Consider the following 15,575-nt stretch of genomic DNA (forward strand, 5'->3'; position numbering starts at 1 on the left):
CGCTCTTAACCACTACACTATGCATGCTAGAGAGTGCTGAACTGGTGGGATTTTCTGTTGGTAGCCAGCTTTCATTTCCATGCAGAGCAAATGCGGTGTACCAGCATGACCCTCAAATAGTTTTTAAAGAAGTTTTTTCATGTATTTAAATGTGAAATATCAGAACTCTTCTCTTGGGTGTTCCCAGTAAGGCTGTTGAATAGATGCACTGAAGCAACTTAGCCATCTGAAGTGTTAGAATTTCTAGACATTTCCATATTCTTTTCTAGAACGACAACTGGTGGTTTCTACCTTCTTCTGCGTTCTATCACTTATGAAGATGCCGGTGAATTCATTATTATACAGTGTGAAGCGAAATGAAACTTCTGAAAATAAATACGTTTTGGTCCAGCCAGGGAGTATTGGAAACATTTATTTTATTTTCTCAGTTACAATACAAAGTGTCTCCCAAAATGGTAATTATAATTAAAAAGCCAATACAAATTTCAATTAAAATGTAATAAGCAAGTACTTAGGGAAGGGGTTCTCAGCATGTGCTGTGTGGAGGCACAATGCAAGCGAAGCTCCATAATAGCTTCAGTGATAGCAGCTGAAAGGAGGGGGCTTAGCCTTAGGGTTGCCAGGTCCCTCTTTGCCACCGGTGGGAGTTTTTTGGGGCAGAGCCTGAGGAGGGCTATCCCACGATGCAGGGGAGGGATGCTGGCTGAAACATCTGCTACCAGAGACCATTGTATAGTATGGGATTTAATAAAGTTCTCACAAAAGACTAAAGCCAAAGTAAGGTTCTGAGATATGCCGACATTCTCTGCCACTTCACCGGTGGCGAAGAGGGATTTGGCAACCCTACCCCAGCCCCACCACTACAAAGCTGCTTCCCGGTGGCACGGTGGCACATGGCAACCCTAAATACATAGCTTTTGGTATTGTCCTCAGATTAAGAAATTGGGGGTATAGTTTTTCCTCATTTTTGAATGAGATTTTAGAATCTGCTATCCCTCTGGAGTCTAAAATATTTCTTATCTGAAAGGCTAAGATTGTTTCTGTGATCAGGCTTGGAATCACAGATCAACAACTTACTCAGATAATCACAATGGTTTTGGTGGAAAAACAATGTTTTAATTTATATCAATAGCCCATGGCTTATAAGTCCCAGGTTCATCCACTGGAATCTAAAAAAAAAAAAAAAAAGGGAAAGAAAAAATATTTTAAAGTGTGAATGTTATGAAATAAATTTAAAATCAAATATTGTCATTCCACCCCTCCTGGCACATTGCTTTCATATTTAAAAACCCACAAGAGAACTAATCTCCCCCCAGTCTCCTATAATTTCACTTTAAATCCGCTAAACAAGCCCCATCTCCTGCCTACTATCTAGCATGTATCCAGGTCCCTCTTAGCTACCAGCGGGAGATTTTAGGGGCAGAGCCTGAGGAGGGCAGGGTTTGGGGTGGGGAGGAACTTCAGTGCCATAGAGTCCAATTGCCAAAGCGGCCATTTTCTCCAGGGGAACTGATCTCTATTAGCTGGAGATTAGTTGTAATAGCAGGAGATCTCCAGCTACTACCTGGAGGTTGAGGTAAAGATAGTACAAGGCTCTCAAATGATTGCAAAAAACATATATTGACAATTACAAAAGTGAAAGTGCTATGGTGTGACAACGGAAACTTATCAAGTCTATAAATGGACTCAATACAAAAAAGTAGCAAAAGCTACTTCAGAGACACCAATAATATGTACAAACACGCAAGCCAACTGTAATAAAAATAAATTCATATGCCTTAGATTAAAGTCAGAGAAACTCAGTACATAAGTCTCTTATTTCTTAACAGAAGGCAGAAGAGGGAGATCGAGAACGCCGTCCGGATGCTTTGCGTTTTCGCTGCCACCGGGGGCAGCTTCTTCAGCTCTCGGTGTACAAGGAGGCGAGGCTCCTTAAATATCAGAATGAATACCTTAAATATAGGAAAAGAACGCCATTCTCAGCAAGTCACTACTTGCTCCCAAAGGGTTGCTCAATGCTCTTTGGGAGCAAGTAGTGACTAGCAGAGACGGGAGAGGCTGTGGCTCAAGGGAGGGGCCATGGCTCAGTGGCAGAGCCTCTGCTTGGCATGCAGAAGGTCCTAGGTTCAATCCCCGGCATCTCCAGTTGAAGGGACTAGGCAGGTAGGTGATGTGAAAGACCTCTGCCTGAGACCCTGGAGAGCCGCTGCCGGGCTGAGTAGACAATACTGACTTTGATGGACCAAGAGTTCTGATTCAGTATAAGGCAGCTTCATGTGTTCATGTCTTCATGTGATATTTAGAAAGTCCTTACCATCTCTGTGAAATGATCGGCACATGCCATGCGAATCCTCGCTACGTTCAGTGGACTGTCCAGGATAAAAACGTCATTCAGTCCTCTTTCCTTCCGGGTGGCTGCCACGGCATCCTTTATCGCGAAGAACACGGAGGATGCCAGGAACAGCCCAGCTTCTCCCATACCCTGCGAGTAAGACAAAAAAGGCAGTCAAACAGATTGCTTGGGAAGTTGGATTAGAAATAAAAGATTGGCAGCTACTGAATAGCGCTATTTAAAGTCATGCAGCAGTTCAGGTTGAGTCCAGTTGAAGATCTGGCCAAGATAGTCTTGACATCTAATGTTTTGAAACGCTCTTTCAAGTGGCAACTGACTTCACCATATAAACAAATCACAGACAAATAAAGATTTGGCCACACAAAAATGGAAAAGGAAGGTTCCAGAGGGGCGACCTGTTAGAGAACAAATGAATGGAAGTCTTGTAGAAACTGAATGAATAAATATCAATTTAGTTAAAACAAAATATTATTCGTTAAAGTGCCACAACACTTCAAAAATAAATAGTCATGTCTACTCAACGATATTTTGCTTGTGCACCTGTTTGCTGTTCATGGGCTAATTTCTATCTAATCAAGAACAAATAAGTATTTGATGGTGGTGGTTGTTTTGTATTTGTTACAGCTCCTGATTTAATCATTGTTGCTTTTTACAGCAGCAATATTCCTTTCCCAGTAGCGTGATAACCAACAGAAGAAACATGTTTTTCCACAAATCATACTATAGGCTAGAATACCACAGAGCAACTGGAGACATAGGGTAGTGTCCATTTGGTTTCTAAAAACATATAAATTATTTCTGAGTGCACATATCAGGTCTTCACTACTGTGTCAGCAATTATGAGAATTTGCATCTCGTTGGTCAAAGGAGGGCTGTATGTAATCCTCTTACGAGCTTCATCACTGTTTCAAAGATCCCTTAATAGAAGAGTTTGCTTAGCTGTAAGTGCTATTCTTCAAGCGATTGCCTGTGTAGTCACACAGAGACTGTGTGAGCTATGGTTGCCAACTCCAGGTTGGGAAATACCTGGAGATTTTGGAGGTGGAGTCTGAGGAAGGCGGGGTTTAGAGAGGGGAGGGACTTAAATGCCACTGAGTCCAATTGCCCAAGCGGCCATTTTCTCCAGGGGAACTGATTTATATTGACTGGAGATCAATTGTAATAGTGGGAGATCTCCAGCTATCACCTGGAGGTTGACAACCCTATCTTGAGCCCTTGCAGAGTATATCTGGATTCTTCTAGAGCTAAGCTAAAACCGATGGCTCTACTCAACTCAGGGAAAGAGGAACCAGTAGGCATGCTTCGAGTGAGTAGAGCTAAGCTATCATACTCAGTTCTTCCTTGATAGCTACAACAGCGTCACCAGTTTTTTCTCAGAAAGGTTTGTGAGCTAGGCTTTTCTCCCCCTCTAAAGTCTACCTCTTCACCGTTTTCTATCCTTATCCTATGGACACTCTCTACCTATGGACTCTGCACTTCTTGTTGGCAGTCAGGACCTTATGCTCTGGACAAAGAAGTGTCTTAAGCAGGGGGGTCAAACTTAAGACCCGGCAGCCGGATCCATCCCCATGAGAGCTCTGATCTGGCCCACGAGGCAGCCACCCCCCCTCTCGGTCTGGGCTGGTGAGGCATGGCCCTGTCCAGCCTGACCAAGTGACATTTATGTCATATCCAGCCCTTGTAACAATTGTGTTCAACACCCCTGGTCTTAAGTGCACCAGGATAGGATACAGCACAGGTGGGTATGAGCTCTGCCTCCTCTGTCTGGGGGAAGAACATGATGTGGATTTTTGGCTTCATTCTTTGTTGAGTTATGTTGACGTTAGGCTTAGCAGGCACCCTAAGTTGTTCAGAGGAAGGGTTTTAGATGATGTCCTTAGCGTAGCATCTAATTGGGGCCTAAGGGTAAGTTTACCCTGACAGAGTAGACCATTTTTTACCAATGACATCTTGCATCCTAGATAAGCATGTGTGTCCTTGTCTTATGAATGGGCCCAACATATAATCAGACCCCAGACTGTTTAGACATCTTCCAAGAAAAAGAGTTCTATGCAATCCACTAAAATCAATAGTACTTGTACGACATCCAGATTTACTAGTTTGCCATATCCAAACTGGCAGACCTTTAAAAAGTAAAGGTAGCCCCCTGGGGCGACGTCACATCCCAACGTTTACTAGGCAGACTTTGTTTATGGGGTGGTTTGCCAGTGCCTATCCCAGTCATCTTCCCTTTACCCCCATCAAGCTGGGTACTCATTTTACCGACCTCGGAAGGCTGGAAGGCTGAGTCAACCTTGAGCTGGCTACCGGAAACCGACTTCCGTTGGGATCGAACTCAGGTCGTGAGCAGAGCTTGGACTGCAGTACCACAGCTTACCGCTCTGCGCCACTGGGCTCTTATCTTTATCTGTTATTAAATCTTGTAGGCATCACTGCCTAAATTTAAGAGTAACTTTAGGTATTACTGGAGTATGAAAACATTAAAAGGAAACAGGCAAGTCTTTTCCTCTCTGTAGACAGGGAATGGCTTATCACTGAAGACTCTACATTGAGATTAATGCAGTAAATTCCTTTTGCAAGTGAAATGAAACAGCAACTGAACAATACAGACCTGTCTTTAACTACTATATTATTTGCAAATCTCATATATTTACCTTGGAGGAGTAGATTGCAATTGGGTTTCTTGTGTTTGGTAGCAAGTAGATTCTAAACAATTCGGGGACATCACAAACTGCAGGAATTTTATACGTGTCCGGACCCCGCGTGTATTGCTCTCCTTCTGGGGAGAATTTTATTTCTTCTTGAGTAAAAAGTCCAATGCCCTGTATAAAGCCACCTTCAATCTGAGGGAGTAAACATACATAATTTGCAGAAAGTGTGGCAAAACTAAATGATTTTCAGAGCCTGAAAGACCAGACCAACTCCCCTTCGATCATAGCAGCAAGGATTCTTCCCATCCATTAGACGGGCATCAAATATAGCACTGTTGGAACTATACTGAGTCATATAGATCATCGTTCTAAGAAAAATAGTACCTTTGGTACCCCTTTTAAAATCAGAAAGCCTATTAGACAAGGATGTGTTGAGTCCCCAGAATGGGAGAAAATTGGGCTAACTTATTTAAATAAATAAAGGATTGCTCCATGAATATTTGCCTGCAGTACGAGTGATACACCTGGTACATACCTGTCCTATGTCAATTCCCGGATTGATGCTGTAACAGGCATCCATAACAAGGTCTGTCTGGAGAGTCTGTTAGACAAATAAGACGAGCAGCACATTTTTTAAATAAATAGTCAAGAAAAGTATGAAGACAACCATCATACCCACAATATTATCATAGATTATGATCTCTCTTTCTTGCGTTTGGAAGCTCTAGAATCAACCATATCTTGAAATAGCCCTGGAATTGGAAGAATCCTTTTACAAAGCAAGTCCCAAGGAGAGACCTTACTATAGTGCAGCCAATGGCTAACCTGTGGTCCATCCAGGTCAGAAACATGGCTATGGTGCCATGCATGGTCCAGATAAACTGTGTTAAAGTATGTGGCACACCGAATGCTCTAAACCTATAGCATAAACTCTGTGGACATCTTATGCTCAGGTATACCTTGACTCTCCAGGCTAACAGCTACCTATGACGCACCCCCCTTTTACCCTTATTTCGTACCCACTCTCTCAGCCTGACTGTGTATGCTGAGGGAAAAGTGTTAGTCTGAGTGTATTGTGAGGAGATTATTTTTCTTCTCCTCCAGTCCCACACCAGTTTTACCTCAGAGAGAAATTTGATGCAAGAGGCTTATTAAAGATAACAAACAAAACAGGGAAATTTATTTAACAGTATTCACAAGATGGATTTTTGAGGAAAAGGCTGAATTGGAGGGAAAAGCACAAAATCACATACATGTACACAAGAATTCTTTCAGAGAGTTTAGTTTAGATGTCACTCAAGTTGTCTTTAGCTTAGATGTTTTCTCAAGTTAAGTTCCTTCAGTTCTTCGTTTTCAAGCTCAGTTCCTTTCCTCCGAATTCTCACAGATTGTTTCACAGACTCTGTTCCCAGCCCAGCTAACAGGAATGAAGAGACCTTGAATCTCTTATTCCCAGAGAACATACAGAAGTATGGGGAATTACCAAATTCCCTCTTCCAGTTCTCACTGACTACCCCACACCTGTGGCAGTAATCCTCCCCACCACCCTGCAACCAGAATAGCTCTGTCCCAGAGACTAAATCCCCTTTGTGACCTGAGAAAGGGCCCCTTTTCACCCAATTCTCAATCCTGTCATTCCACAGGTTGTGTGTTCTGCTAGCTTAGGCTATTCAGAACCCTTAGGTCCACAGAGTTGTTCGCTGCTCCCTGTCACACAGGTTCACCAGCATAGTATCTTTCACCGCTTCTTCTCAGTCTAGTTACCCAGCTCAGAATGCTTTCTCCCTCTCAGAGCTCAGTGTCAGCTTTTTGGTTCCGGCCCCTCTTGGTCTCCGAGCTTTTGCTGCAGTTTAACCCCATTGTTCGTCACACTACCAATGATTCCCACTTTGCATGGACCACGGTCATTTTAAAAACTCATCCATATGGTGTCCCAGTGAGTGGTGACAGATAGTTCCACAGATGAAGACATGGTTCATATTCAAACTGGGTACTGGGAGCCACTGATTCTACTGGCAACGCTAGAAAACGTTTGTTGTTTACCTTATGATCCCCTGTCAGGCAGTCAATCTCAACTTCGGAGCAACTAGCACCAAAAACGAAATATGGAAAAGCATGGCCTTCTCCTGTCTTCCAGTCCATATTGGTGGGATAGCCTCTGATGGGAGAAACAAACCCAGGTTGTTTTGATGCTAGGCATTCACTTTCACTAAAAGAAATTCTCAACCGGACTTCATATCAAAATGTCAGATTATTGGTATGTTCTATGCTGCTCCATCATAGGCTGGGAAACAGAAAGGAAACCAGTTGGGTCATAGGACTACCCCTTTGTCATGGTTGTTTTTTTGTTGGTTCCCATTTAAAGGTTCAGCTGAGCCCTGACTATTGCTGAAGCATCTGGTCTGCTTTATCTTCTGGACCAGGCATACAGTCCTCTTGATACTTGAGGAACGTTGCTCCTTCTACATCCACTACTGAGCTTCTCCAGTGGAATCAGACTCTGCCTCTTTAAACCCGGCTATGAACTTTTCACCACACCCAGCTGGAGTCTCTGTTGTGCAGTACAAGCAACATCTTTCAGCTGGTTGGAACCTCACAGGCTAATCCTAAAAGGATGAGGCTGTCCTGTATTAACACAGTGACTTGTCAGAGAGGTGACATTGGATCTCCAGAATATGTCTTCAAGGTGCCATGTTGCCCTGGCACCTGAATTTGTCCAGCCCTGAAATAGCGAGTCCCAAGCCTATTTCAGGTTGGGGAAAAGGTATGGGAGAGGGCTTTAAAACTATTTCCCTTACGGTCTTGATTTAGATTGGGTCCTCATACACCTAGTTTTTAGAGGAAAAAAAATGCTGGGAGCTCCTTTCATGGAATTCCCAATGTTATATATGTTTGAACCTTAAGTCACACAGCCTGAACATGCACCTTCTATGATCCCCAAAGGCAGCAAGTTTGTAAGTGATAAAGGATTCCTTACTTGAAGTAGCCAGTAGCTGAGAGGTTGATGCTTTCCTTGAAAGCTTTTTTAATCTGCAAGAGATAGACCACTAAATGACATGCAAACAGATTCATACACAGACAAAAAGTGGGGAGCGTTAAACAGAACCTCATTTCTCTCTAGCAGGAGATGGAGGGCAGGATTTATATTGCTGGCATTGCCCTGGCACCACAACATCACTTCTGGTACGATCTGGAAGTGACATCATCGCGCTGGAGGTGATACTGCAGCATTTGCCCCAAACTCTCTGCTTTAACCATAGAATCTTGGACAAATGCTAGAATGTTGCACAATGCAATGACATCACTTCCTGGTTGTGCAGCATTCCGCCTGGCATTTTCCCCCTGCCACCCAGCAGGAGGGTGGAAGGTCTCCCACTGGAGCGAAAGACCTGATAACCCTGGGACATGGGCAGGAGGAATAACCCCATGGACATGTGTTGGGGAAGGGGGTTCCACACAGTGCTCCAATCAATGTCAGTAGTATACAAACATAGAGCTAGGTTTGCCAGGTCCCTCTTTGCCACTGGCGGGAGGTTTTTGGGGCGGAGCCTAGGCTTGCCAACCTGCTGGTACTAGCAGGAGATCTCCTGATATTACAACGGATCTCCAGCCAATAGAGATCAGTTCAGCTGGGAAAAATGGCATTGAAGCCCCTCCCTTCCCCCAAACCCCGCCCTCCTCAGGCTCCACCCCAAAAACCTCCTGCTGGTGGCAAAGAGGGACCCGGCAACCCTAGTGGAGCCTGAGGAGGGTGGGGTTTGGGGAGGGGAGGGACTTCAATGCCATAGAGTCCAATTGCCAAAGCGGCCATTTTCTCCAGGTGATCTGATCTCTATTGGCTGGAGATCAGTTGAAATAGCTATTACCTGGAGGTTGGCAACCCTAAATAGAGCACAGCCGAAAGTACTTCACAGAGGAGGTACTTTCTATTGTGTTGGTTTAGAGCTCTGCCTACCAGGTTGATTCTGATAATCAGTCTAGACAAGCAGGAATTAATATGGGGATCCAACTGTCTGTGCGAACATGGGATCTGAATAGGATAACGATTCCATTTTAAGAATACAAATGGTGCTTACCCAGTCTTCCCATTTGCCTTCTGGATTTTCTTTAATGACTGGCTGTAGGCGCTTCCGGAGAATTTGGCAAGCATTCTGTTGGAACAAGTGGCACGGGAAAACAGGATGAATATATCACAACAATAAGATCAAATGTGCATTTTCTAACATTCTCTGAACAACCTTTTACAAAAGTTAAATGTAATAAAGCAGAAAGTAAAGTTGAGAAGTTTGCCTTGGTCCATCCCAGAGGATATTTAATTTGTGGTGAAACTGAAATGATGGATCTGCTTGTCTCTGACAATCATTTATCAATCAATACATTTTAATAATATTGGTGATTTATTTTTCACTGTAGTTGATAATTGGAGGCTGCTGTTTGACTGGTTGTCATTTTACATACAGTTGGTGTACTTACACTGATTTTAATTCTATTGTAACCAACCCTGGAGTTTCAGGATGGAAGGCTGGGACTGAAAAGTTTATAATAGTAGGAACAAATATACTGAAATGATAATTGTTTTATCCTAAACACTTTATTAACTAAACATAGAAGACTCAATCCTGAGCAAGTAAGTCATGCTTAAGGCATAGTAAGACTAATAGCATGTACAATTACTCTATGGGACTCCATGGGACTAAATTACATTTACTATGGGAGCCCATGGGACTAAATTCCTGTGAAGTTAATAAACCATGACTAACTCCTTTGAGACTGGGGTCTGCAAATGCTGAAAAAATATCTGATTCTACTGTACAGTAGGGGATACAAAGAACACTTATGCAGGGCTGTTTTCCTCATGGTCACTCGCTGACTGCTTCAGGACTTCCTTTTGATTATGCATGCCTTTCCCGACCGTCAGAGATCGCTTCACTTTCCCTACGCATTTTGCCCATGATTTCTGGATGCTGTTTTAGCCAGAATCTGGAAAATGTGGGCAACCTCTGACGGTCAGGAAAGGCATATATAATCAAAAGGAAGCCCCGAAGCAGTCAGTGGGGTGACCGCAGGGAAACAGCCCTCCATAAATGGCCAAAGGCTCAGAGATGTTACTTACAAGATAAGCTTTCTAACCTGGACTGCTTTACCGTTGACCTCCGAGCTGATGGATCCTGCTGTCACAACTGCGTTTGGTATTGGAACGGTACTTCTTTCAAAAATATGTATGTAAGACAATGGTATCTTTAATTCATGGCTGGCAACCTTTTTGTTTGGAAAACATAAAATATAATCGCTTTTATTAGGAACGATAGCATAGTCTCAAACTGAGAATGAACATAACATTTGCAGTTAAAGTTAAGTGAATAAAGGAACAAACTTGTTAGAAAATTTGTGGTCTCGCTAAAACAAGCAAACAAACAACAGCAACAAAAACAAGATCTTGGAACTTATCCAGTTACTTTTACATAAAACCTAATCAGAACGTATACCTAATATTACCCTGGCACAACAGTTTTCATTCCCTAGCTCTATTTTGTACTGTACACAGGAGTTGGATGTTTGTCCTACCTGTAACATCTTGGTGTAAAGCCCTTGTCCCAGTTCAGATCCACCACAATGCACCAACACTGACCCATCTACATAGATGTTCACCAGAGCTGCAGCCTATGGAGAAACGGAAGACTTAATTCATTAATAGCTACCATACTGACATCATCCTGGTGCTTAACAATATGATGAGCAAAAAATTACTGGGAGCAAGATTACACCTTGTTCAAAGAGGGCAGAAAAACTGCCATGTTGGTAATAGGGGACTAACTGGTGGACTCCACAGGATATAGATGCAAGGTCCAGTTGCTAACGAAGAAGAGTTGGTTTTTATATGCCGACTTTCTCTACTACTTAAGAATTAAACCAGCTTACAATCACTTTCCCTTCCCCTCCCCACAACAGACACCCTGTGAGGTAGGTAGGGCTGATAGAGCTGTGACTAGCCCAAGGTCACCCAGTTGGCTTCATGTGGAGGAGAGGAGAAACAAATCCAGTTCACCGGATTAGCCTCTGACACTCATGTGGAGGAGTGGGGAATCAAACCCAGTTCTCCAGATCAGACTCCACCGCTCTTAACCATTGCACCACGCTGGCTCTCAAGTAGCAGAGCCGAGATGGGACTCTGCTTGAAACCCGTGGAAGACTGCCGCCTCTAAGAGTTGCCAGTACAGCTGCAGGGTAACAGAGCCCTCTGGTGTATCTTAATGAGTACTAGCAGCTTTATGGCAGATTTGTGGCATGGCACATGTAGCCAGTTGTCATTTTCATGTAAAAGTACTAAGGCTTAATGGAAAACCCAGAGAGAAAATAACCTATACAAGTATGTCTGGCTGTTTAACTATTATTCTAAGAATTTTTAATTGCTTTTCAGGACAATACTCTGTTGTGTAGCATCATGGCTAGGGTTGCCAGGTCCCTCTTCACCATCGGTGGGAGGTTTTTTGGGCGGAGCCTGAGGAGGACGTGGTTTGGAGAGGGGAGGGACTTCAATACCATAGAGTCCAATTGCCAAAGAGGCCATTTTCTCCTGGTGAACTGATCTCTATCGGCTGGAGATCAGTTGTAATAGCAGGAGACCTCCAGCTAGTACCTGGAGGTTGGCAACCCTGATCATGGCATCCCCAGCAAAGGACCCCCAAAACAGATTCAAAACAGATAAAAGGAAGTATTAAATTGTCGAACTCTCTGCCCCAGGATGTGGTGATGGCTGTCAACTTTGAAGGTTTTAAGAGGGGAGTGGATATGTTCATGGAGGAGAGGGCTATCTGTGGCTACTAGTCAAAATGAACAAAATAGCATACCTATTCTCTCCAGTATCACAGGAGCAGGCCTATTCTATGAGGTGCTGTGGAACACAGTCAGGCTAATGCTGCTGCAGCTGTCTTGTTTGTGGGCTTCCTAGAGGCACCTGGTTGGCCACTATGTGAATGGACTACTGGACTTGATGGGCATCGGTCTGATCCAGCATGGCTTTTCTTGTGTTAACTTCATGGAGTTTTCTCCCAAAGAGATGACACATCTCCTCCCTTTTAAAATATGCTAGCTTCCTGCTTTCTTTAACTGGATAGTATTCAGCTGTGAAAGCCCCTCTTGATTAGGGTTGCCAGGTCCCTCTTCACAACCAGCGGGAGGTTTTTGGGGAAGAGCCTGAGGAGGGCGGAATTTGGGGAGGGGAGGGACTTCAATTCCATAGAGTCCAATTGCCAAAGTGGCCATTTTCTCCAGGTAAACTGATCTCTATCAGTTGGAGATCAGTTATAATAGCAGGAGATCTCCTGCTAGTACCTAGAGGTTAGAAAATCAGTACAAGAGCGAAAATTGTTAACAAAGTGCAACAAAATTTATCTTGAAAGCTACAAAATTTACACAACAACAAAATATGTACAACATATAAAGGTCCAAAATCCATTAAAGAACAACAAGGTGCAGCCAGCCTGTCAACCTAGGTTGTATGGATATCTCAAAAACCTCTATAAGAGTACTTTCTCCATTGTAGACAATGTAGTTCACAACTTGCACAAAATGATGCCAAATTTCACAAGGAGGATACGGCCGTTTCAAATTCTTGGTTGAAAAATTCTTCATCAGTCCTTCCTTAAGTGTAAAAATATATAAGCATAATACCTACAGTCATCATGTTTCATAGGCACATAATAATACAGTTATATGATTAAAAACATACTTACGGATATTTATTATTTGTCTGCATAGTCTTCACGGAACAAATTCCAATATGGTCAACAATTCCCATGTAGGGTAAAGAAAAGTGTAGCAGTGAAGCAGTATGGTATTCTAATGTTACTAACTGCTATATAGCTCCCAGGTGTGTATGAGAGGGGGATTAGTGGCTGTTACATTGAAGCCGCTGCTGAGATCGCTATTCTCAAAGGGACATGTCACAATTTCAATCTAGCAAGTGCCTTACAGAAAGCAGGATAAATCATTTTCTAGATTTAAGCCATGGGGTGTGATGGTATTAGGTGAATGAAGTATGCCTCTTTCTGCCTTAATATCTTTTTGTCAACTCGTCTGTCAAATCTTTTGCCATTCAAGCGCCAAATAACAAAATAGCGCAAGTCATTTTCGTTATGGCGAAACTGGAGAAGATGGTCCACGACTGGTGCGCTGGTGAGGTGCACACGTATTCTGGATCTGTGTTCTAAAATTCGATCAGATCTGAAACGGCCGTATCCTCCTTGTGAAATTTGGCATCATTTTGTGCAAGTTGTGAACAACATTGTCTACAATGGTGAAAGTACTCTTATAGAGACTTTTGAGATATCCATACAACCTAGGTTGACAGGCTGGCTGCACCTTGTTGTTCTTTAATGGATTGTGGACCTTTATATGTTGTACATATTTTTGTTGTTGTGTCAATTTTGTACCTTTCAAGATAAATTTTGTTGCATTTTTTTAACAATTTTTGCTCTGGTACTGATTTTCTAATCTTTGTGATACTGGTACAGTGGTGCCTATTTATCCTTCTAGTACCTAGAGGTTGGCAACCCTAGGTACTAGGTACACCCTGGTACACTCCCACCCCCACCCCTAGGGCTGTCAATTCCGAGCTGGGAAATTCCTGGATATTTGGGGGTGGAGCCTGAGGAGGGCAGGGTTCGGGGAGGGACTTCAGTGGGATGTAATAGCATAGAGGCCACCCTCCAAAGCAGTCGTTTTTCTCCAGGGGAACTGACCTCTCTGGTCTTGAGTTCAGTTGGCATTTAATTATTATTATTGATGGCACCCCCTTACTCCTTTCCCAGGTCTTGCCAATTACTTCACTACTGGCGTAGCGTGTCAGTGCTTCTAAGTGCAAATAAATAAATAAAGCACTACATACACTTTTAATTGCGTAACCGTGCATACACTTTGAATAAATAAAACAGCCTTCTCCTCCTCCAATCAGCTTTCACTCTGCAGCCAGTTATCTGTTCAGGAGTGATGGCAGGGAAAGTAGAATTTACTTCTCAATAGAACATCCACACCCATTCCTGGTGCTACATCTGTCTGACTCTATAGAATCATAAATCATAGAATCATAGAGTTGGGACCACCCAACACCAGGGTCATCTAGTCCAACCCCCTGCAAGATGCAGGAAATTCACACCTCCCCCCACCCTCCCAGTGACCCCCCATTCCATGCCCAGAAGATGGCCAAGATGCCCTCCCTCTCGTGATCTGCCGAAGATCAGGGAAGGAGAGCTTACCACCTCCTGAGGAAGCTGTTCCACTGAGGAACCACTCTAACTGTTAGAAAACTCTTTTTAATGTCTAGATGGAAACTTTTGATTTAATTTTTAATAGATTTCAATAGGCCATAAGCAACATCAATTATACTAGGGTATATGATCTTCTGTATTGATTTATAGAAGAGGAGGTATCTGAAGTGTGGTTACCTGGTGGTAAAATGTTTCATAGTATCCAACTGAGAACAACATGGGAATGATCGCAATCCCTTTCTTCTTCCAATAGTTTTGCTTGTTAAATTCCTCAATTGCTTTTCTCCTGTTGTAGTAATCAGACCTCTTCAAGCATACTTTCCAGCATACGACCATATTCCTGGGATCAAGCTCTTCTTTGAAGGGAGTGAGAGTAACTGTTTTGAACATGTTCATCTCCCGGACCTTCACAAAGGAGACATGCAAGATATTGTTATTTGAGCCAAGTGGTTATAGACCATCTTGGAAAACATTTAGCTGTTACTTACCTTTCCTTACCCCAGCTTATTTATTTATTACATTAATATCCCACCTTTTGTCCATCATGAAGCTCAGGTGAGGGTCTACTACCCAGGCAGTGACCAGACCAGAGCTCCTTAGTTTCAGCAAGGTTGCTGTATTGTGGGTACTCCAATCATACTCTGGGGCTCCAACCATACTCTGCTATCAAAGCGTTTGACTCCATAACTGCCAGATACACTTGCCATAAGTAAAGACCTCCCCACCCCATCACTCAATCTCCATTTTGGGGCGGGGGAACCTGTCATGTAGTTGCTGTATTTGTGGGCCTGAGAATAAGCATTTGCTAAACCACCCCGAATTACACAAGAACCCCCCCCCCACTTGACTTATCTTTCCATTATTTACCTTATCATGAGGCAAGCCGAGCTCGTCTGCCACAGCAGAAACCCAGATCTCTGCAGAAAGGGCTGTCTGTGGGAAGCCGAATCCTCGAAATGAAGTATTCGATGGCAAATTAGTCTTGCAGGCCCGTCCACGACATCGGAAGTTGGGGATGTCATAAGCATTAAAACTTTTTAGCACCACCCATTCTATTACCTAGTGCATGGGAATAGATAGTAAATTTGTAAACATGAGTAGGGGTGTACATTCGGCAAAGTCGATCTGAAACCCCCCCCCCCAAATACCTTATTGGTATTTTTCAGGGGGGTTTTCTCCTGAAAAAAATGGCGGTGATTTAAGGGAACTGAAAAGCGGATCCTGAATAAAGTAAAATATTTGGGGCCTTTTTCGGGCCGCTTCGGCCCCGCCTCCATTAAAAATGTTTAAGATGCTATTCATTTC

The 15,575-nt window shown here is 43.2% G+C and overlaps 1 protein-coding gene across 1 annotated transcript in view; it reads right to left on the bottom strand.

Annotated features, from left to right (window-relative positions):
* Positions 1-1,115: 1,115 nt before the first annotated feature.
* The window catches only part of LOC130487795 (aldehyde oxidase 3-like), a 65,806-nt gene continuing 51,346 nt past the window's right edge, over positions 1,116-15,575 (bottom strand). Inside the window, exons 25-35 of the mRNA XM_056861314.1 lie at positions 15,138-15,329; positions 14,448-14,675; positions 10,570-10,665; positions 10,135-10,263; positions 9,081-9,155; positions 7,982-8,034; positions 7,048-7,162; positions 5,540-5,605; positions 5,008-5,196; positions 2,315-2,482; positions 1,116-1,169 (exon numbers count right to left, since the gene is read on the bottom strand). Of these exons, the coding sequence (XP_056717292.1) occupies positions 1,116-1,169; positions 2,315-2,482; positions 5,008-5,196; positions 5,540-5,605; positions 7,048-7,162; positions 7,982-8,034; positions 9,081-9,155; positions 10,135-10,263; positions 10,570-10,665; positions 14,448-14,675; positions 15,138-15,329 (1,365 nt within the window). The remainder of the gene's footprint in view (positions 1,170-2,314; positions 2,483-5,007; positions 5,197-5,539; positions 5,606-7,047; positions 7,163-7,981; positions 8,035-9,080; positions 9,156-10,134; positions 10,264-10,569; positions 10,666-14,447; positions 14,676-15,137; positions 15,330-15,575) is intronic.

Source organism: Euleptes europaea, chromosome 15 (genome assembly GCF_029931775.1).
Source record: "Euleptes europaea isolate rEulEur1 chromosome 15, rEulEur1.hap1, whole genome shotgun sequence".
In the NCBI taxonomy this organism is placed as follows: Eukaryota; Metazoa; Chordata; class Lepidosauria; order Squamata; family Sphaerodactylidae; genus Euleptes; species Euleptes europaea.